The sequence below is a fragment of the Stomoxys calcitrans genome, chromosome 2 (assembly GCF_963082655.1).
Source record: "Stomoxys calcitrans chromosome 2, idStoCalc2.1, whole genome shotgun sequence".
Lineage (NCBI taxonomy): Eukaryota > Metazoa > Arthropoda > Insecta > Diptera > Muscidae > Stomoxys > Stomoxys calcitrans.
Genome location: NC_081553.1, coordinates 187,320,756 through 187,342,181, shown reverse-complemented (window position 1 = coordinate 187,342,181; position 21,426 = coordinate 187,320,756). Strand labels below are relative to the sequence as shown.

Here is a 21,426-nt window from a genome sequence, read left to right as displayed (position 1 = left end):
AGACGACGAGACTGACAAAGGGGGTTAATATAGACAAATAGCTCGGCATCTAACCTAACCTGGTGATCACCGTAGCATGTTCGTCTATGAAGCTGAACGCCTGGGTTTGAATCCTAGCAAGACCATCAGAAGAGACTACAAAGGCGAAGAGGCTAACAAAGGGGGTTAATATATACAAATAGCTCGGCATCTTACCACTACATCTAACCTAACGTGGTGGTCACCGTAGCATGTTCGTCTATGAAGCTGAACGCCTGGGTTCGAATCCTAGCAAGACCATCAGAAGAGACTACAAAGGCGAAGAGGCTAACAAAGGGGGTTAATATAGACAAATAGACCGGTTCCTTGCCACTACTTCTAACCTAACCTGGTGGTCACTGTAGCATGGCCGCCTATGAAGCTGAACGCCTGGGTTCGAATCCTAGCAAGACCATCAGAAGAGACTACAAAGGCGAAGAGGCTAACAAAGGGGGTTAATATATACAAATAGCTCGGCATCTTACCACTACATCTAACCTAACGTGGTGATCACCGTAGCATGTACGCCTATGACGCTAAAAGCCTCGGTTCGAATCCTAGCAAGACCATCAGAAGGGACTACAAAGGCGACGAGGCTGACAAAGGGGGTTAATATAGACAAATAGCTCGGTTCCTTACCACTACATCTTACCTAACCTGGAGGTCAACGTAGCATGTCCGCCTGTGAAGCTGAAAGCCTCGGTTCGAATCCTGACAAGACCGTGAGAAGGGACTACAAAGGCGACGAGACTGACAAAGGGGGTCAATATAGACAAATAGCTAGGCATCTTACCACTACATCTAACCTAACCTGGAGGCCACTGTAGCATAGCCGCCTATGACGCTGAAAGCCTCTGTTCGAATCCTGGCAAGACCATCAGAAGAAAATTTTTTCAGCTGCGGTTTTCCCCTCCTAATGCCGGCCACATTTGTGAGGTACTATGCCATGTAAAAACTTCTATCCAAAGAGGTGTCGAACTGCGGCACGCCATTCGGACTCGGCTATAAAATGGACGCCCCTACAAACGACTTTTTATAACAACATGGGAGGGGGAACGACTACATGACACCTAATTTGGATACTATTCGTGTGGTATACGTTTGCCGTAAACAAAATGTTAGTTTCAAATTTTCACCGATTTGTTCGATGCAAAATCAGCTGATTTCAGCCGAGAATTAATGGAGGTTAAAAACTTGAATCGGTCTGCATACGTGGAATGTTCATGGCCAAAATTTGCAAATTTGCATTTTACATCTAACTTAACTAACGTCTGTCCGTCCGTCTGTCTGTCGAAAGCACGCTAACTTTCGAAGGAATAAAGCTAGGTGCTTGAAATTTTGCACAAACACTTCTTATTAGTATAGGTCAGGTGGGATTGAAAATGGGGCAATTCGGCCCAGGTTTTGATATGGCTGCCATATAAACCAATCTTCCAATTTGACTTCTTGAACATCTAGAGGGCGCAATCTGTTCTAAACTTCTTCCAAAACTTTCTATAGCCTGATGTAGCTGTCATTGCATCAGGTGTTTTGTTTTGACTTCTTACAACTTTGCCAAGTATGGTTCAAATAGATTCATAACGTGATATAGGTTATTTAAACTAATCTCTCGATTAGACTTCTTGAGCTTTTAGAGGGCGCAATTCTAATCCGATTTTGCTGAAACTTTGTACGTGTCGTTTGGTATGATTTCCAACAACTGTGACAGGTCTGGTCTAAATCAGTCCATAAACTGATGCAGCTGCCATAAAAGCCGATCTTCCGATTTGATTAACTAAGCCCCTGGAGGGTGAAAGTACTACTCGATTTGCCAGAAATTTTGGATGTAGTTAAGTTTTTTAAGACTTCTAACAGCCATGGAGAGTACGGTTTAAATTGGTCTATAACTTCACTATAAATAAAATTAAAAAAACAACTTCACTATATAAAAATTGGTGTACGTATTTGTTTACCGTGGGATTATCGTATTTCGTTTTATTATCAACATTTGCACTAATAAATTTCTATTTCTAGAATTTTTTTTTTTTCAAAACTTTTGTTGTTTAAAATTTTGAATCGAAATATTTGTTATCGAAATGATTGTCATCAAAATATTTGCTACCGAAATATTTGTTATCAAAATTTTTGTTGTCGAAATATTTGTTATCGAAATATGTGTTATCGAAATATGTGTTATCGAAATATGTATTATCGAAATATGTGTTATCGAAATATGTGTTATCAAAATATTTGTTATCGAAATATTTATTATAGAAATATTTGTAATCGAAATATGTTATCTACATATTTTTTATCAAAATATTTGTTATCGAAAACGTACTTCACTAAAAATGTCTTATCGAGAAAACATAAAAAAATGCTGTCGGAAAATTTTTTATCGCAAAATGTGTTATCGAAAAATTAAGTATCGAAAAATTTTCATCGAAAATTGTTCGTCAAAAAATTTACTATCGAATATTTCTTTATTGAAAATATTCGTTTTTATAGAAGAATCCTTCGACGCCAAGCCGCACACACTGGCGGTATGCATTGACATCGATGAGGCTTTAACAATGTGCGGACCGACACACTGATCCAATCCTTAGACCAGTACCTGGTGACCCGGTCCTTAGAGACTGGATAAACTGCTAAGACTTAGGAAAAGGTGGATAAATTGAGTGTCCCATGGCATATATATAAGGCAAAAAGAGACAATTTATCGCCACTCCTATGGGTGACCACCATAAATTACCTATTGCGGATGATAACTGAGGAGGGATTTGAACCCGTCTGCTATGCAGGCGATGTTATAATACTTCAAAGGGGTAGGATTCGAACCAGCTATGCAGAACGGCCGAATGGGTCCTGCATATGGCATATGACTGGATTAGAGCCAGAGGTCTCAATGCTAACCCAGAGAAGACTGAAATACCACGTTTCCTCAACGAAACGATTTCGGTATCTGACAAGGTCAAATACTTAGGTGTGATCTTGGATAGGAAGCTGAATTGGAAGTGTCATATTCAAGAGCGTACTGAGAAGGCTCACAGATGTTGGGACCAGAATCCGAGGATAGTCCACTGGCTCTAGAGGAGCGTGATTAGACCAATACTTACTTACGCCTCAGTTGTTTGATGGACTGCTATGGAGAAAAAGTGCAACATAAGGACCATACAACATGTTCAGAGAACATATTGTCTTGGCATAGGCGGAGGCGTGGGCCCACTAAGGCACTGGAGACTATTCTAGATATTTGACCCATTGACATACAGAACAAATGTGAGGCAGCCACTGCGGCTATGAGACTTAAAGCGATGGGAGAATGGATTGAGAATGGCAGCAGCTCATACCATCGCGGTATAATCGAGGCGACGATAGGAAACCTGGAGTAAGGTAAGAGCTTTCCGATCGGATACCTGAGATGAATATTGAGGTCGAGTGCGAGGAACTTCTGCCAGCGGCACACTCTTGAATTGACGGAACCCGAGTATTGCCATCTGGAAGATCATGTTATACGGATGGATCAAAGCTAGAGGACAGAGTGGGCCTGGGTCTGAAGTTAGAGTAACAGTCTTCAAGTCGACTCACTTAGACAAATTTAATCCATTGTGATACCTCAGCAGCGGTAGAAATCACAACCATAACCCACGCATTGATGATTTGAAAACGTTGCCAACTCGGCTTGCAGGACGTTCTAACTTCGATTACAAAATCATTGAAAATATTTTGCGATAAAGGAAAATTCGCAAACAATTTTCGATATCTTTCAAGAAATAAAATGTCGATATTAGAGTCAGATTAGGTTAGAGTGACAATCTTAAAATCGATACACTTAGACAAATTTAATCCAAAGTAGCAATGGAAGTTGTACCCACGGCGCCCCACTGGTAATCCGAGTACGATAGCAGTTCTGCTATCTTCAGTTATCGTAGCTTTAGTTATCGATTTTTTTTTTTTCTAAAATAAATGAATAATAAATGGATAAATGGAACATTTCACTATTGAAATTTATGCGTTACAATTTATACTATCGAAATTTCCATTATCGTGCCTTTGTTATATATTTTATAAAAAGTTTACGTATCGTATCTTTAGTTATCGATTTTCAATCGAAAAAATTTAATTTTATCGAATGGTTATTGAACATTTTTCTATTGAAATTTATGCATTTAAAATTTATATTATCGAAATTATTACCTTTGATATCGATAACAATGTTATCGATAATATTTTTTTCTATAACTTTGTTATTGATAATATTGCAATCTATAACTTTGTTATCGATCAATATTATTTATAGTTTTGTTATCGATAATATTGTTATCGATAAATGTGCTATCGATAATATGGTTATCGAAGCTAGTTAAACTGTTATTTTTGTGATTAATGTATATAAGATCACAATTTTTAGTATCATAATTGTGGTTATTGATTTTCTTGATATTGGAAAATTTTGAGTTTATTGAATGATTACCCACTCAGCTATCGAGGCGTATAAGGACAGAATAGTTTTACCATCTGAAAACCTTCAAAGGCAATTTTAATTTTTTTGACTGGGCACCGCAGTTTACCATAGACTGGGCACCACAGTTTGCCAATATCTGCGTTTTTCTGCTTTGAAGCCACTCAAACAAAACCAAGGCCTTAAAAAGAAAATTCCTACCATACCACAAATGTAAAGCAAAAAAAAAGTCAATGGTATTTTTTCTCTGCATGTTCATTTCTGGCATGTAGCTTTAAAGCGCTATTTTTAAACTATTAAGACATTTTTTTTTTCGTATAAAAATAGTAACGAAATACCAAATGGGGAAAAAATGACACCATATGGGGAAAACTTGTTAAACCAGACACGTTTGAGACCGATGGACGTTGATGAGGAATCGGATGATTGAATGAATTACCAAAAGACTCAAGGACGGACGGACATACATTCTAAATAGTCGTATAACTACACAAATACATGTCTTCGGAGTTTACTTATTTCCACTTACCTATGCCCAATGAAGTACCAGCTTTTCCGGAAACATTTGTAAATGGAACAAAACGGCGGAACTCTCCATTACCATAAATATTCCATGAAGATGAACCAAATGGCGACATTGAAGATGAGTTGGAGGATGATGACGGCGAGGACGACGAAGAAGACGACGACGTTGAGGATGAAGATGATGAGTTTGAAATCGATGATGAAGACGAAGAGCTACTATTATGATTCTGATGGCCCACAACATTTCTAGCGTTACTACTGCCACCGTTGGCTAGACTATTGGCTGCAGCCGGTTCGTGTTTACCTTTGACCGCGGTGGGTGGACCCATGGTGGTGCCACGTAACGACGAATTTAACTTTTCCCATATGGCAGCACTGCTGTGCATTAGAAAACCCGGTGGTGCGGCTGTTGATGGCTGGGGAGCGCCCGCCTGGGTGGGATCAGTTGCTGCCGTGGTGCATAGCTTACTGATGCTCAGTATGAAGGTGATGAAAATGAAGTTCGAAGAGGTGAAACTGAAGCTAATCAGTTGTTGGATTTTACTCTGGTAATTGGAGCTGTCGCTAAAAAATTTACTAATCTTGGGAGCTTCACTGCTGCTGACGGTGGTAGCGCTAGTGGTGGCGTTAGCGTTGGCGCCAGCACTGGCCGCCGCACTGCAAGTATTGGAGGCGGCGTAGACGGTGCTGGCTTCAAGATCTGGGCTATATCTTTTGCTTTCGTTGTTGAAGTGTGTATTATGGGGCATAATACACAGTGTGGCCATCGTTTGAAAATTTCACTTGATCCAACTTCACTTTTTTCAATTTCTTAGATTTTGATATTTTTTCTTCTTTTAAACTCAATAATAAACAATTCAAATTTTTTTTTTTAATTCCAATTTTCTTTTTAATTCCAAAATTCACTTTAGTTTTTATTTAATATATTTTTTTAATTCACTTATATTTAATTTTTTTATTTTAATTTTCTGAAAAGACAATAAAAGAAAAAAATTTAATTAAAACAAAGCCTTCATATCTAAAATGGAAATGCATTTTCTAAAAACAAAAATAATTTAAAAAACTTTCAAAATAGAGAAAAGTCCAAAGGTTAGGTTAGGTTAGATTGAATGGTTCGCCCACCAAAGGTGAGTTCCCTCGGGGGCCAGTTTGGCCCATTGTGGTACCCAAGAGAGAGAAAGGAAAGAGAAAGAAAATGTGAGACATCGTACCAGAGGTTATACACGAATAAAAGAAAAAGACAGGAGGAGAGGAGAAACCCGAACGGGGGTAAAGAACCGCCCTTCCCTACGCAAGCACGGATCTACCAAAGCCGGAGCCTGTGACACCCCCCGTAAGAACCATCCTGTTCCCTCAACAAACATCGGGAGAGATACCAATGGCACATTCGCAAGTTCACTCAGATCACAGAAGAAACGGCTCTCCAGAGAGGAGAACCTACAACGCTGCAGACCCGGACAGGAACACAGCAAGTGCTCAATAGTCTCCTCCTCATCCTCATCGAGGCAACTCCCACAGAAGTCAGTGTGCGGTATCCCCATGCCCGCCGCCATGAGGGCTATGGCACAGTGTTCGGTTATGACCCCTGTCAAAGTACTCATCGACTTCTTTTCGAACGCCAACAACTCCCTTGTCCTCCTCCGGTCGATGATCGGCCATAGCGCTTTCGCAATCCGGCAACCATCTACCGTGTCTCACCTCGCCACGGATGCCGCCCTGGTCATCCCGTCTACGACAAATGGCACGTTAGCAAGACCGATGACTGGTCCGCCCGGCGCAAACTAACCCCCCCTGGCGCACTCGTCCGCCTTCTCATTTCCTGGAAACCCTTCATACCCAGAACCCATGTCAGGGTCACATCGTGGGCCCGGAGCCTATCCAGGGATTCCAAACAGTCCGCCACGCATCTCGACCTCACCATTCTCGACCCCCAGGACTTAAGCGCCGCCGTTCTGTCCACATAAATTCAGAGTTTCGAAAGCGGTAGGCCCCTTGCCAGAATTTTTCTTGTGGCTACTGCAGTGGCACAGACCACTGCCTGAAAGACCGTACACTCGTCCGGCAGTCTCAGAGACATACTGATATTGGCTCCGTCTTGGAGCCATCTGTGTAGATCGAAGTCTTATCCCCCTCAAGTACACCATCCGCCCTCCATTCGTCCCTAACGAATTGCGTATGCCCTCACTCCAGTCGGCATTGGAGCCAGGTAGTCGGAGATTCCCCTCAGTCTACCCTCGGCATCCATAACACCCAGAATCGAACTGTGGACGCAACCATCCTCCTTCAGCTTGCCAAGCTCTCTTAGCCTAAGCGCATCTCTGGCGGCGCAAAAAATTTTCTCTAAAGAAAAAATTTCAAAAAATTTTCTCTAAAGAAAAAATTTCAAAAAATTTTCTCTAAAGAAAAAATTTCAAAAAATTTTCTCTAAAGAAAAAATTTCAAAAAATTTTCTCTAAAGAAAAAATTTCAAAAAATTTTCTCTAAAGAAAAAATTTCAAAAAATTTTCTCTAAAGAAAAAATTTCAACAAATTTTCTCTAAAGAAAAAATTTCAAAAAATTTTCTCTAAAGAAAAAATTTCAAAAAATTTTCTCTAAAGAAAAAATTTCAAAAAATTTTCTCTAAAAAACAATTTTCAAAAAATTTTCTCTAAAGAAAAAATTTCAAAAAATTTTCTCTAAAGAAAAAGTTTCAAAAAATTTTCTCTAAAGAAAAAATTTTAAAAAATTTTCTCTAAAGAAAAAATTTCCAAAAATTTTCTCTAAAGAAAAAATTTCCAAAAATTTTCTCTAAAGAAAAAATTTCAAAAAGTTTTCTCTAAAGAAAAACTTTCAAAAAATTTTCTCTAAAGAAAAAATTTCAAACATTTTTCTCTAAAGAAAAAATTTCAAAAAATTTTCTCTTAAGAAAAAATTTTCTCTAAAGAAAAAATTTCCAAAAATTTTCTCTAAAGAAAAAATTTCAAAAAATTTTCTCTAAAGAAAAAATTTCAAAAAATTTTCTCTAAAGAAAAAATTTCAAAAAATTTTCTCTAAAGAAAAAATTTCAAAAAATTTTCTCTTAAGAAAAAATTTCAAAAAATTTTCTCTAAAGAAAAAATTTCAAAAAATTTTCTCTAAAAAAATTTTAAAAAATTTTCTCTAAAGAAAAAATTTCAAAAAATTTTCTCTAAAGAAAAAATTTCAAAAAATTTTCTCTAAAGAAAAAATATTAAAAAATTTTCTCTTAAGAAAAAATTTCAAAAAATTTTCTCTAAAGAAAAAATTTCAAAAAATTTTCTCTTGAGAAAAAATTTCAAAAAATTTTCTCTAAAGAAAAAATTTCAAAAAATTTTCTCTAAAGAAAAAATTTCAAAAAATTTTCTCTAAAGAAAAAACTTCAAAAAATGTTCTGTAAAGAAAAAAATTTAAAAAAATTTTCTCTAAAAAAAAAATTTCAAAAACTGTTCTGTAAAGAAAAAAATTTAAAAAAAAAATTCTCTTAAGAAAAAATTTAAAAAAATTTTCTATAAAGAAAAAATTTCAAAAAATTTTCTATAAAGAAAAAATTTCAAAAAATTTTCTCTAAAGAAAAAATTTCAAAAAATTTTCTCTAAAGAAAAAATTTTAAAAAATTTTCTCTAAAGAAAAAATTTCAAAAAACTTTCTCTAAAGAAAAAATTTCAAAAAATTTTCTCTAAAGAAAAAATTTCAAAAAATTTTCTCTAAAGAAAAAATTTCAAAAACTGTTCTGTAAAGAAAAAAAATTTTCTCTAAAGAAAAAATTTAAAAAATTTTCTCTAAAGAAAAAATTTCAAAAAATTTTCTCTAAAGAAAAAATTTCAAAAAATTTTCTCTTAAGAAAAAATTTCAAAAAATTTTCTCTAAAGAAAAAATTTCAAAAAATTTTCTCTAAAAAAATTTTAAAAAATTTTCTCTAAAGAAAAAATTTCAAAAAATTTTCTCTAAAGAAAAAATTTCAAAAAATTTTCTCTAAAGAAAAAATATTAAAAAATTTTCTCTTAAGAAAAAATTTCAAAAAATTTTCTCTAAAGAAAAAATTTCAAAAAATTTTCTCTTGAGAAAAAATTTCAAAAAATTTTCTCTAAAGAAAAAATTTCAAAAAATTTTCTCTAAAGAAAAAATTTCAAAAAATTTTCTCTAAAGAAAAAACTTCAAAAAATGTTCTGTAAAGAAAAAAATTTAAAAAAATTTTCTCTAAAAAAAAAATTTCAAAAACTGTTCTGTAAAGAAAAAAATTTAAAAAAAAAATTCTCTTAAGAAAAAATTTCAAAAAATTTTCTTTTTCGAAAAAATTTAAGGAAATTTTCTTTAAATAAAAAAATTTCAAAAAATTACTATAGTACAAAATTTCAAAAAAAAAAATTCTTTTAAACCTAAATTAGTTTGTTGCCTTGTTTCCATGGGCCCCTATGGTTATGTCATTTCCTTAATTTTTTTTCTAAAGAAAAAAAAAACTCAATGGTTTATTTGTTATATATGACGACAATAACAAATAAATAAAATTAATCGCTATTAAAATATAAAAAAAAACTATTAAAACTATTTGGATTATATCAAAAATTGTTGGCCTATTTTTTCCGCAACTTTTGATTTCATTTCGAAATTTTATTTGTTTGGAATTGTTTTTGATTTTTTGTGGGTATAGTTTTCATCGGTATTTCACTTTTGGGTCTCAACAAAAATTGTGCCAAGTGCTAAATAGTGTTATTTAACACATTCGAAATATTTTTAAAAAAAATCAAAAGAAAATAAAAAAAACAACGTGCAATAGAGGTATGAAGTATAGAAAGATAAATAAAAACTAGACTGAGATACGCCTGCTTTTACGCAGAGATGTCAAATAAGCATAAACGCATACCTCTGGGGGACAATTTCTCAGGGTGTGGTTAAACAATAAGAAAAAAAAAACAAATTGAAACTAATTAAGCTAGTAGTGTAGACTAATAGAATGCTTGTAATCATACCAGCAATAACAGGTTATACACAGATTTGGACCGCACTTGGCACAGTTGTTGGAAGTCTTAACAGAACACTATGGGGAAAATTTCAGCCAAACCGGATGAAAATTGAGGCTTCGAGAGGCTCAAGAATTCAAATCGTGAGATCGGTTTATATGGTTATAGACCGATTTGGACCGTCCTTGGCACAATTGTTGGAAGTGACAACAGAACACCATGTGCAAAATTTCAGCCAAATCTGATAAAAAATGAGACTTCCAGGGGCTCAAGAAGTCAAATCGGGAGATCGGGTTATATGGGAGCTATATCGGGTTATACACAGATTTGGACCGTACTTGGCACAATTGTTGGAACTTGTAACAGAACACTATGTGCAAAATTTTAGCCAAATCGGATGACAATTGAGGCTTCCAGAGGCTCAGGAATTCAAATCGGGAGATCGGTTTATATGGGAGCTATATCAGGTTCTTGGCCGATTTGGAACGTACTTCTCGCAGTTGTTGAAAGTTATAAAATAACACTATGTTAAAAATTTCATTAAAATCGGATGAAAATTAAGATTTCTAGGAGCTCAAGAAGTCAAATCTGGAGCTCATTTTATATGGGAGCTATATCAGGTTATAGACCGATTTGAACCGTGCTTGGTACAGTTGTTGAAAGTTACAACAGAACACTATGTGCAAAATTTCAGCCAAATCGGATGAAAGTTGAGGCTTCCGGGGGCTCAATAAGTCAAATCGGGAGATCGGTTTATATGGGAGCTATATATGGTTCTTGACCGATTTAAACCGCACTTGATACATTTCTTGGAAATCATAACAGAACACTATGTGCAAAATTTCAGCCAAATCGGATGAAAATTGAGGCTTCCAGGGGCTCAAGAAGTCAAATTGGGAGATCGGTTTATATGAGAGCTATATTCAAATCTGAACCGATATAACCTATTTGCAATCCCTAACGACCTACATCAATACTAAGTATCTACGCAAAATTTCCCCCGGCTAACTTTACGCGTTCGACCGCTATGGTGATTTCGACAGACGAACAGACGGAAGGGGTCCTAGATCAATATTTCACAGAATGACTAGATTAGTATACCCCCAACCTATGGTGGTGGACATAAAAAGTAACCTCGAAAAAAAAAAATCTACAAAAGTATATATAGGCTTTATACTCTACTTCCAAATACCTTTTATGTAAACCCCATATTGCTATGGTCGGTAAAATTGACTGATTTGGGGGTGCATTGAAAGGGGCGGCCCCCAGACTCGTAGCGCCCAATGTATGAATCACCCACTGAAAACCGCACTTCTCCCAAGTTCCCTTCATTGGAATCTCACATTGCTATAATAGGCCTATGTCATCGTTTGGGCGGTTTTGGTGTGGGGAGTTCCCCCCAGATACCCTACATTTGAACGAATGATGCGTGTTTTTGGGGATCCAAAAAAAAAGCTAGGTCGATTCACCTAAACCATTTCCAAGATCTGGGTTTGTGAAAATTGTGTTAAGGGGGAGGGTCCTCCCCCCTCCCAAATATTGAAAACTGAAGTATCCGTTTTTCAAAACAGCACCACTGTACACCATTCTACACCATTTCTGAAAATTCCAAGAAAATCGGTTCAGCCATCTCGACAAGCTTAAGATCTAAAATCTGGGTGTTAGGATGTATAGGGGCCACTATCTAAATCTGGACCAACATGGTATATTGGGAACCCCAACTACCTAAAAACCTCTATAAGATTTATCCAAGGCAAATTTCAAGCTGCTAAGCTCATTTGTTCAAAAACTATGAAAGATTGACAGTCTCGGTTACAAAAAACTCCCTTAAATATTTCACCATACTTGGAGAAATTGGTCCCAGTTCAATAAAAGATCAGCTGATAGTGTTAGCCAACACTAGACGATGATAAAAAACCTCAATGTCATAACAACAACAGTTCATGGACCAACAAATAAAATAAATTAAGTTAAATACATATACAAATATAAATCGGGCCGACTTACTTAAACGCTACACCAGTGGTGGGCAAATACACACAAAGGTTAGGTAAGGTTGAATATTAATCCACTTTAGATAAGACCTGATCCAGTAATCGGCTTGTTGAGAGCTCTAAACACTAAAAAGTAACCTCGGAATAAAATTCTAAGCCAGGAATTTCGTGCCACTGTCAAAATCTCGAAATGTTCTCCGTTCCACGACCCTTAGTCGGTTCATGACTGGTATTGTGTCCGCACCTAAGCGCCTGTGTCTGTCGGCAGGGAAATCCGGGCATTGACTTAGGAAATGCTCCAGCGCATAGTGGGATAGCATAAAAAAAAAAAAATGAATAGAGATAACTCTTTGAAATTTGAAATGGAGAGAGCTGAGCTGTGGTCGAGATCATATGCACAACTTTAAGGGTTTAGGTGGTCCATGCGTCTCTTGGCAAGGCTCTTAGTTGGTAACGTCGTTTTTCTGAAAATATGTTCATGCTGCCAAATCTTTGCTTGTGGTCCTGTTAGGGATTAGGACACTCAGGATTAGTTTTCCCGTGAAAGATGAATGGAGAGAGAATGCTGTGTTTGAGTGGGGTGAGATCTCGATCTTCACTAATGGCTCCAAGATGGAGTAAGGGACTGAATTGAGGGTCTATTCCGACGCACTCAACATCGGTATGTCTCTAAGACTACCGGAAGAGTGTACGGTCTTTCAGGCAGAGGTCTGTGCCATTACAGAAGCCGCAAGAGAAATTCTGGTAAGGTATCTACTGTCCTCAAAACTCAGGATTTATGTGGACATAAGGGCGGCGCTGAAGGCCTTTAGTTGGGGAAGGTGAAGTCGAGGTATGTTTGGATTCCCAGGATAGGCTCCGGGTCAACGATGTGACGTTGACATGGATTCCAAGAAATGAGAGAGCGAACGGATCCGCCGGGGGAAGGATTAGTTTTCGGCGGGCGAATCAGTCCCCGGTCTTGCCTACGTGCTATTTGTCGAGCTACTGAACATTGTAGAGGAGATGGCCGGAGCGGGGTCGGTGGCGATATTGGACTCGGCGGATGGTTGCCATTATAAATGCGCCTTTTATGGGGCCAAGATTTTAAATCGAGATATCGGTCTATATGGCAGCTATATTCAAATTTGCCAAAATAAAGGTGGACGTCAAAGAGCCTAACACAACTCACTGTCTCAAATTTCGGCAAAATCGGACAATAAATGCGCCTTTTATGGCCCCAAAACCTAAAACCGAGAGATCGGTCTATATGGCAGCTATATATCCAAATCTGGACCGATCTGGGCCAAATTAACGATGGTTGCCAGACCGACAAGAGGAGGATGAGGAAGTAACTGGCGTTCGATGAGAATTCCCTAAGCAGGGGTCATAACCGGCCGCATGGCAGAGCGCAAGGGAGTGCCGCAATGCCTTCTGCACGAGTTGTCTTGATGAAGAGGAGAGAATCGAGCATATGCTCTGTTCATATTCACTGAGCAGAGGTCGTAACCGGACAGTGTGTCATAGGCCGTGGCAGCACGCATAGAAATACCGCACAATGACTTCTGAAGGGGTTGTCTTGATGAGTAGTAGACTATCGAGCACTTGCTCTATTCATGTTCATGGAGTTACTGGCGTGCGATAAGAAATCGCTGAGCACATTGACAAGGGTCATAACCGGATACTGTGCCATGGGCCTCTTGGCGGCGCGCATGATAACACCGCCCAATGTGTTCTGCAGAAAATGTCTTGATAGGGTTCAGGAAGAGGCTATCGAGCACTTGTTCTGTACATGCCCGGATCTACAGGGACACAGGGTCTCTTTTCTGAAAGGTGGCTCTTCTGCGATCTCGGTGATCTTGCGAATGTCTACTGAGATTTGTGGAAGGGACGGGATGGTGCCGAAGGAGGATGCGATAAGTTCAGGCTAAGGTTTAAGCGTCTCACCCCTGCTCTGGTTCTCCATTCTTTCTGTTCCTTTTATTCGTGTATAACCTCTAGATGTGGTCCGAGGTCTCACATCTTCTTTCTCTTCTCCTTCTTTCTAAGGTATCACAATGGGCCAAACTGGCCTCCGAATGAACTCACCTATGGTGGGCAACCCATTAAACTCTACATGCCTAATAAGAAGGACGTTGTTGTTGTCCATAATCTAGCAAATCCGCCAAATTGGTAAATACAATAAAATAGACCATCTATTGGACATTTTTGTGTATGTGCACGAGAAAATTAGCCCAAGGGTTTGGTTTGTTGCCTACCATTGCCCTACACCAATCGTGATGCAAAAACATAAGCACAACAATTCGATAGACTTCTTTCTAGGACATGAAGCATATCGAATACATTGCGCTTCCAACAATATAGTGTAGATAGGTTGGACCAAATCGGTTCATGTTTAGATTTATCTCCCATATAAACCGATCTCCCGATTATATTCCTTGAGCCTCTCAGTGGGCCCAGTTATAACAGGATTTGGCAAACATTTTGCAAGTGATGTTTCGTTATGACTTTCAAAATAAGGTCTAAATCAGTCTATCGCCTGATATAGCTGCCCTACAAACCGATCTCCCAGTTTTAGATCTTGAGCCTCTAGAGGGCGTAATTATTTATCGATTTGACTGAAATTTTGCATTTGTTATGACTTCCAACTACTATGCTTGGTATGGTTTAAATCGGTGCATAACCAGATATAGCTGCCATAGAAACCGATATCCCGTTAAGACTTCTTGAGTCTCTGGAGGGTGCAAATCGGTGCACAACCGCATATAGGTACCATATAAACCGATCTCCCAGTTTTACATCTTGAGTTTTAGAAGAAGCCATTTTTATCCGATTTGTCTAAAATTTTGCACTTGGCATTTAGTCATGACTTCCAATAACTGTGCCATATATGCTCGAAATCAATCATTGACCCGACATACATAGCTGCCATATAAACCGATCTCCCGATTTGAGTTTATGAGCCCCTAGAGGGTGTAATTTTTACCCCATTTGCCCAAAATTTTGCACGTGGCATTTTGTGAAGACTTCCAACAACAGAGCCAGGCACGCTTCAAATCGGCTTATAACCTGATATAGATGGCATATAAACCGATCTTAGGATTGGTCTTCCTGAGCCTATAGAGGGCGCAATGCTCATCCGATTTGTCTGAAATTTTGGTCGTTGTGTTTTGTTTAGCAGTGACCCGACTGAGGAATAACAAAGCAGCAGGAGCCGACGGGTTACCTGCTGAGCTATTTTAGACCAGAGGCGATACGCTGATAAGATAAGCTGATGCATTCAGCTTATCTGCGCAATATGGCTAGAAGCACGCATACCCACTGATTGCAACCTCAGCATACTATGTCCCGTACACACGATGGAATGTGCCAACTACAGAGGAATAAGTCTCCTTCCCATCACATACAAGATTCTCTCGAACGTACTGTGTGAGAGATTAAAACCTGAAGTCAATGAGATAATTGGGACCTATCAATGCGGCTTTAGACCTGGCAAATCCACCCTAGACCAGATATTCACACTGCGCCAAATCCTGGAAAAGACCTGAGAAAGAAAAATCAACACCTTCCCTCTCTTATTTGACTACAAAGCCGCTTTCGATACCCCTATAGGTTAAAAGGTATCCCTGCAAAATTAATATGACTCTGCAGGATGACACTTCCTGACACGCGTTCCTCAGTAAAAATAGAAAAGAATCTCTCGGAACCATTCAATACCAAACGAGGTTTCAGACTAGGATACAGCCTATCCTGTGATCTCTTTAACATCCCGCTGTAGAAGTTTATACGAGATGCAAATGTGAATAGATTTGGCACACTAATCACAAGAGAACACATGCTGCTCGCCTATGCGGAAAACATCGATATCATGGGTCGGTCACGGGAAGCAGTAACTGCAGTCTTTGAAAGAATTGAAAGAGAGTCAGTGAAAATGGGTCTGGCAGTAAATGTAGACAAGACGGAATGGATGGTTTCAACTAACAAAACGCCTTGTAAAACCGAGCAGATAAAGAAAATGGAGAAAGTTGGGAACCACAACTTTGAGATAGTCAGCAACTCTATCTACCTCGGTACCGCCATAAACGAATCGAAAGACACCAGTTTTGAGATAGAGGGAAGAATAATACTGGCAAACAAATGCTACTTTGGATTAAGTAAGGAAATTAGAAACAAAGCCACCTCTCGACAGGCGAAGATTACACTATACAAGACACTGATACTACCCGTGTTGTTATATGGTTCTGGGGCATGGGTACTTGTGAAAGCAGGCGAGGTAGTACTTGGAGTGTTTGGGAGAAAGATTCTTCTATGGACCAGTTTGCGTTTATGGAGAATATAGGCGTTTGCGTTAATGGAGAATATACGACGATAGCATATTTACACGCATCAAAATACAACGGTTGCGTTGACTAGTGGGAAGAGACATGTCGAAACTTGGTCTCAACGAGATGTCTCCTCCCACTAGCCAACGCAACAGTTGTATTTTGATGAGTGCAAATATGCTATCGTCGTATATTCTCCATTAACGCAAACTGGTTCATATATTTTACGAAGAATCTTTCTCTCAAACACTCCAAGTACTGCCTCTTCTGCTTTCACAAGTACCCATGCCTCAGAACCATATAACAACACGGGTAGTATCAGTGTCTTGTATAGAGTAATCTTCGTCTGTTGAGAGGTGGCTTCGTTTCTAAACTGCTTACTAAATCCAAAGTCGCATCTTTTAGCTAGTATTATTCTTCATATTCTTCATTAACGCAAACGCCTATATTCTCCATTAACGCAAACTGGTACATATATTTTACGAAGAATCTTTCTCTCAAACACTCCAAGTACTACCTCGTCTGCTTTCACAAGTACCCATGCCTCAGAACCATATAACAACACGGGTAGTATCAGTGTCTTGTATAGTGTCTTCGTGCGCAAAAGATCAAGGCGCTTGGAACGCTACCTTCGGCTAGTGGAACAAATGTTCTCTCAAAGGCAATTAAAGTAAAGTAAGTAAGTGTTTTGTTTAATTGAATTGGAATTTCGCACCATGATTTCTATTACTACCATCGATATCTACAGTATTCCTAATTTCTTCAACAACCAGCGCCATCTACAGGGTAGATGACATGAAGTGCTACTAATTGTAAGAATAACTTTTTTTTGTATGAAAATGATCATGACCAAAAGCCCAATGAAAAGATCAAGTGTTGGGAGACACCTCGAAACTTGATGTCAGAGATTATAAAATGAGCGCAGAAGATCGAGATGCTTGGAACGCTTGCAACGTTCGGCTTATGAAACAAATGTTCTGATATAGTCAATTAAAGTAAAGTAAGTAAGGGTTTTGTGTAATTGAGTTGGAATTTTGCACCATGATTTCTGCTACTACCAGCGACTTCTACAGGATTTCTAATTTCTGCTACTACCAGCGCCATCTACAGGGTAGATGACAGGAAGTATTACTAATTGTAAGAATTACTTTTTTTGTATGAAATGACCATGACCAAAAACCTAACGAAAAGATCAAGTGGTGGGAGACACCTCGAAACTTGGTGTCAGAGATTATAAAATGAGCGCAGATGATCGAGATGCTTGGAACGCTTGGAACGTTCGGCTTATGAAACAAATGTTCTGTCATAGTCAATTAAAGCAAGTAAGTGTTTTGTTTAATTGAATTGGAATTTCGCACCATGATTTCTGCTACTACCAGCGACATCTACGGGGTTTCTGATTTCTGCTACTACCAGCGCCATCTACAGAGTAGATGACACAAAGTACTACTAATTGTAAGAAAAACTTTTTTGTGTGAAAATATTTTTTATTTTTTTCAAAAAACAGAAATGTGTGAAAGTACTCTAATTTTCTCTTCTTCCTCTTTATAACCAGCTTTTGCCTCAACTGTTACTCTGAATAGGTCAAAAAAACAAGTTGAAAAAAAGATGTGATTTTTTCGCGTAACTTTTTGGAAACTGTTCAAAAATTTCTCCATAATTATGATTATGATCATTTATCGTATTTTGTTTTGCTCTGTTGGTGTTTTCAAAACAAGTTTCCCTACCATATCCACCACCATCTACCATATCAAGTTTTTCAATCAACAAATTTATGTATGAACATATGCATAGAGAACAAATTAGACGATATGCCAATCACATTCATATTCAAAAGTTTTTAACAAAAGAAAATAAAATGCTTTAGGCTAAGTTTTTTTTGTTTAACTTATTTATCATTGATAAAGAAACTGCGGCGTAAAAAATTAAAAAATATCTTAGGGCATCTTCAAAAAAAAAAAAAATATGAAAGATTTGGTCAAAGTCCCATTTTTTTAGTTAATACTCGAGAAAGGATTGAAGTTCACAATTTTGACCCATATTTGTTTCTAAGTTTTGGAGCAATGACCCATCATAAATAAATTTAAATGTATTGTGCTTTTCTAGATCACTAATGATCGTTTGCCAATTTTAAAATATTTTTTTAATATATTGGCAACATTTGTTTTTTCTCCGCAAAAAAAAAACAGGTGACAAACATGGGTACGCAAGCAAATTGGACAGTTCTAAATATACATGTCCAAGAAATGGGCTAAATGATGGCGAAAATAACATTTGAGTGACTCAAGAAGAAAATTATCTAAATAACAAAATTGTAGCTCATCAAATAATGATGGGGTTTTGGACTATGACATATATCAAACAGCATGAGAACGACCCAATTCGCTGAGATTTCTTTTGAAAAAGCGAAGACACGTTTTCTTTGGCATATGTAGGGGGTGCCCCTAGCGGTCTAACGGTTATGCCTTCATTTTACATGCTTTGGCATCAAATATATGTCTGTCCCTCTATTTTGCTGTACTAAAACTCATTGATTTGAAGGCTACATATGGATCCATTTGGCTGATCAGTTTTTTTGTAACTAGCAGAGACACAAACCCATTCAATTAGCAGCACCATGTTACGAGCTTAGCAGAGCTAGGCTAACAATTTAACAGAAAAGATCTCAAAATAAAATTCAGAAAAATAATGAAAAAATTCAGTAGAAACGACAACGAAAGCACTAAAAGGACCACAAACATTTCTAAAAAATTATCTAACAAAGTGAAAAATGCATAAGGGACAAATCTACAACATCGAAAAGTCCAATGCGAAAAGTGGAAAAACTAAGAGGGGTGCTGGGTACCCACTTGTAGTGAAGGAAGCTCTTGATATTTAAGATCTAAATCAAAAAGCAGAATATCCAAAAAGCCCACAGTATTTGACATAATTGGCATTGATTTTATTCTTAGATCTTTTCTGTTAAATTGCTAGCATAGCTCTGCTAAGCTCGTAACAGGAGGCTGCTAATTGAATGGGTTCGTGTCTATGCTAGCTAAAGTTAACTTTGTCTTTGCGGACAATATCTAAATGTTGTCCGATCTATACGATATCTGGTACGAACATCCGAGGTCTTATTACATTTGACTGATCCGAATTACAGCGAAATCAGGCAATAAATACGGCATGAATGGACTCAAGTCCCCAAAATGATAGATCCTTCTGTATGAATGGGTTCGTGTCTCTGATAGCTTAAGTTAACTTTGTCTTTACGGACAATATCTAAATGTTGTCCGTTATATACGATATCTGGTACGAACATTGGAGGTCTTATTGCATCTCCCTAATCCGAATTACAGCGAAATCAGGCAATAAATACGGCATAAAAAAACTCAAGTCCCTAAAATGTTAGATCCTTCCGCATGGCAGCTATCTATAAATGGAGGTGTAAGGGTGGTACATCTCACTGTTCAAATTTCAGCGAAAATGGGTAATGAATACAACTTTTATGGTCTTTATGGCAGATCAAGACCATATTTGCTTCGCATATCGGAGGCCGGAGTACAACTCACTTTTCTAAATTTCAGAGAAATCAGGCAATAACTGCGGCATAAATGGACCCCAAAACGGGCAGATCGTTCCGTGTGGCAGCTATATCTTTATATGATCATATCAGATCATATTAAGATAGGCCATATTCGGTATGGATATTGGGGGGATTTGTACCACTTACCACATTCCAACTCGGGAGATCTGTCTATATGACAGTACACCTAAATTACAGCTATTGTCCCTTGCGGCCTGTAAGGGCTCAAGAAGTCAAATCGGGAGTTCGGTTTATATGGGAGCTATATCAGGTTATAAACCGCTTTGGACCTTACTTCGCACAGTTGTTGGAAGTCATAACAGAACACTACATGCAAAATTTCAACCAAATCGGACAAAAATTGCGGCTTAGGATGTCGAGGGGCTTAATAGGAGGATTTTTCTCGTTCCATATACAGGAACCATGGGTGTGTAGAGGAATTCCGGGATTTAAACTACTCAAGGGTACGGGGAATGGGGGACACAGAGCCTGTATTCTTGTAAACAGCAATCTAAATGGTTTTCTTCTTCCGTCGCTAAACACTGAAGATTCAGTAGTAGCATGCTTTGAAATTAAAAAGCCCCACTACTGGCTGGCTTCGTAGGGAAGCCATATGACACATGATTCTGAAATGCCGTCTTCAAGCCTTAAGTTCCAGGTTGAAGCCGCTTTTACAGGGAATAGGAGCTTCATTGTAGGAAGTGATGTGATGTATATCACCAGATATGGGGAAGCTCGGTTATCAACCGACTTTTTTTACCAGCAACAGGCAGGAGGTACTAGATGTTACCTTTGTAACGGAGAATATAAGCGAAAGGATATGTGACTGGGAAGTGTTTGAAGACCTCGGCTTCTCCGACCATACATTGTTTCAGCCTTGGAGAACGTACTGCAGAAGTGGTCCCTCGGCTAAACAGAATTGGAATAAATTTCGGTACAAATCCTGCACGTCTATCCCTTCTAGACCTGAAAAGGAAGTGGAAACTGCGTAGAACATTGGCATAATACTCAATAGAATCATGAAGGTCCTTAATGACTAGCTTGTGGCCACATGACCTAGAGTCAAGCCAATTGGCAAACAGAGACCGTCTTGGTGGACCCCAGTGATGCTTGGTCTAAGGAAGGAATACAGAAAACTCTTCAACAGGGCGAAAGCCACAAGGGCACCACATGATTGCGAAGTCAATTAGGCTGAGCTAGGAAAATACAAAGAGAAGCCGAAAAAGGCTTAGAAAAAAATCCTTGGTGGATTTCTGCAGCTCCGTGAAGTACACATCTAAGGCCTCTAGGCTAAGGAAGATCTTATCCTCGGAACTTACTACGGTATCATATATTCCGAAGTAAGAGAATGTATGGACAATGTCTAGTGAGGAAACACTAGAACAACTCGTTGACGCACACTTCCCGGGAAACTCACCAAGGCCCAATGTATAGAGATGGGATCCTACCGGGTAAATACCCAACGCTTGGGTTTTTATTGGGTAAGTACTCAATAAATACCTTTTTTAGGTATTTATAATTGTGCAGATATCTTGGGTATCAGGTTTATAACCGTCTGATCTCATAAAACTGGATTTTAGTTATATATAGCCCGATCTCCAGGCTTAAAGTCTTGAGGCAATAAAT

General features: G+C 38.0%; 1 protein-coding gene and 1 long non-coding RNA gene across 7 annotated transcripts in view; both read right to left on the bottom strand.

The window, feature by feature from the left end:
- Positions 1-5,820, bottom strand: part of LOC106086729 (low-density lipoprotein receptor) — a 922,896-nt gene extending 917,076 nt beyond the window's left edge. For 5 of the 6 annotated variants that reach the window (XM_059363916.1, XM_059363909.1, XM_059363908.1 and 2 more), the window contains exon 1: positions 4,989-5,820. In XM_059363916.1, coding sequence (XP_059219899.1) covers positions 4,989-5,751 — 763 coding nt within the window. In that variant the 5' untranslated portion in view covers positions 5,752-5,820. The remainder of the gene's footprint in view (positions 1-4,988) is intronic. The other variant, XM_059363913.1, reaches the window with a different exon arrangement.
- Positions 5,821-5,872: 52 nt separating this feature from the next.
- LOC131995319 (uncharacterized) overlaps positions 5,873-21,426 on the bottom strand; it is a 67,370-nt gene continuing 51,816 nt past the window's right edge. The window contains exon 3 of the long non-coding RNA XR_009397375.1: positions 5,873-5,952. This is a non-coding gene — a long non-coding RNA (uncharacterized LOC131995319). The remainder of the gene's footprint in view (positions 5,953-21,426) is intronic.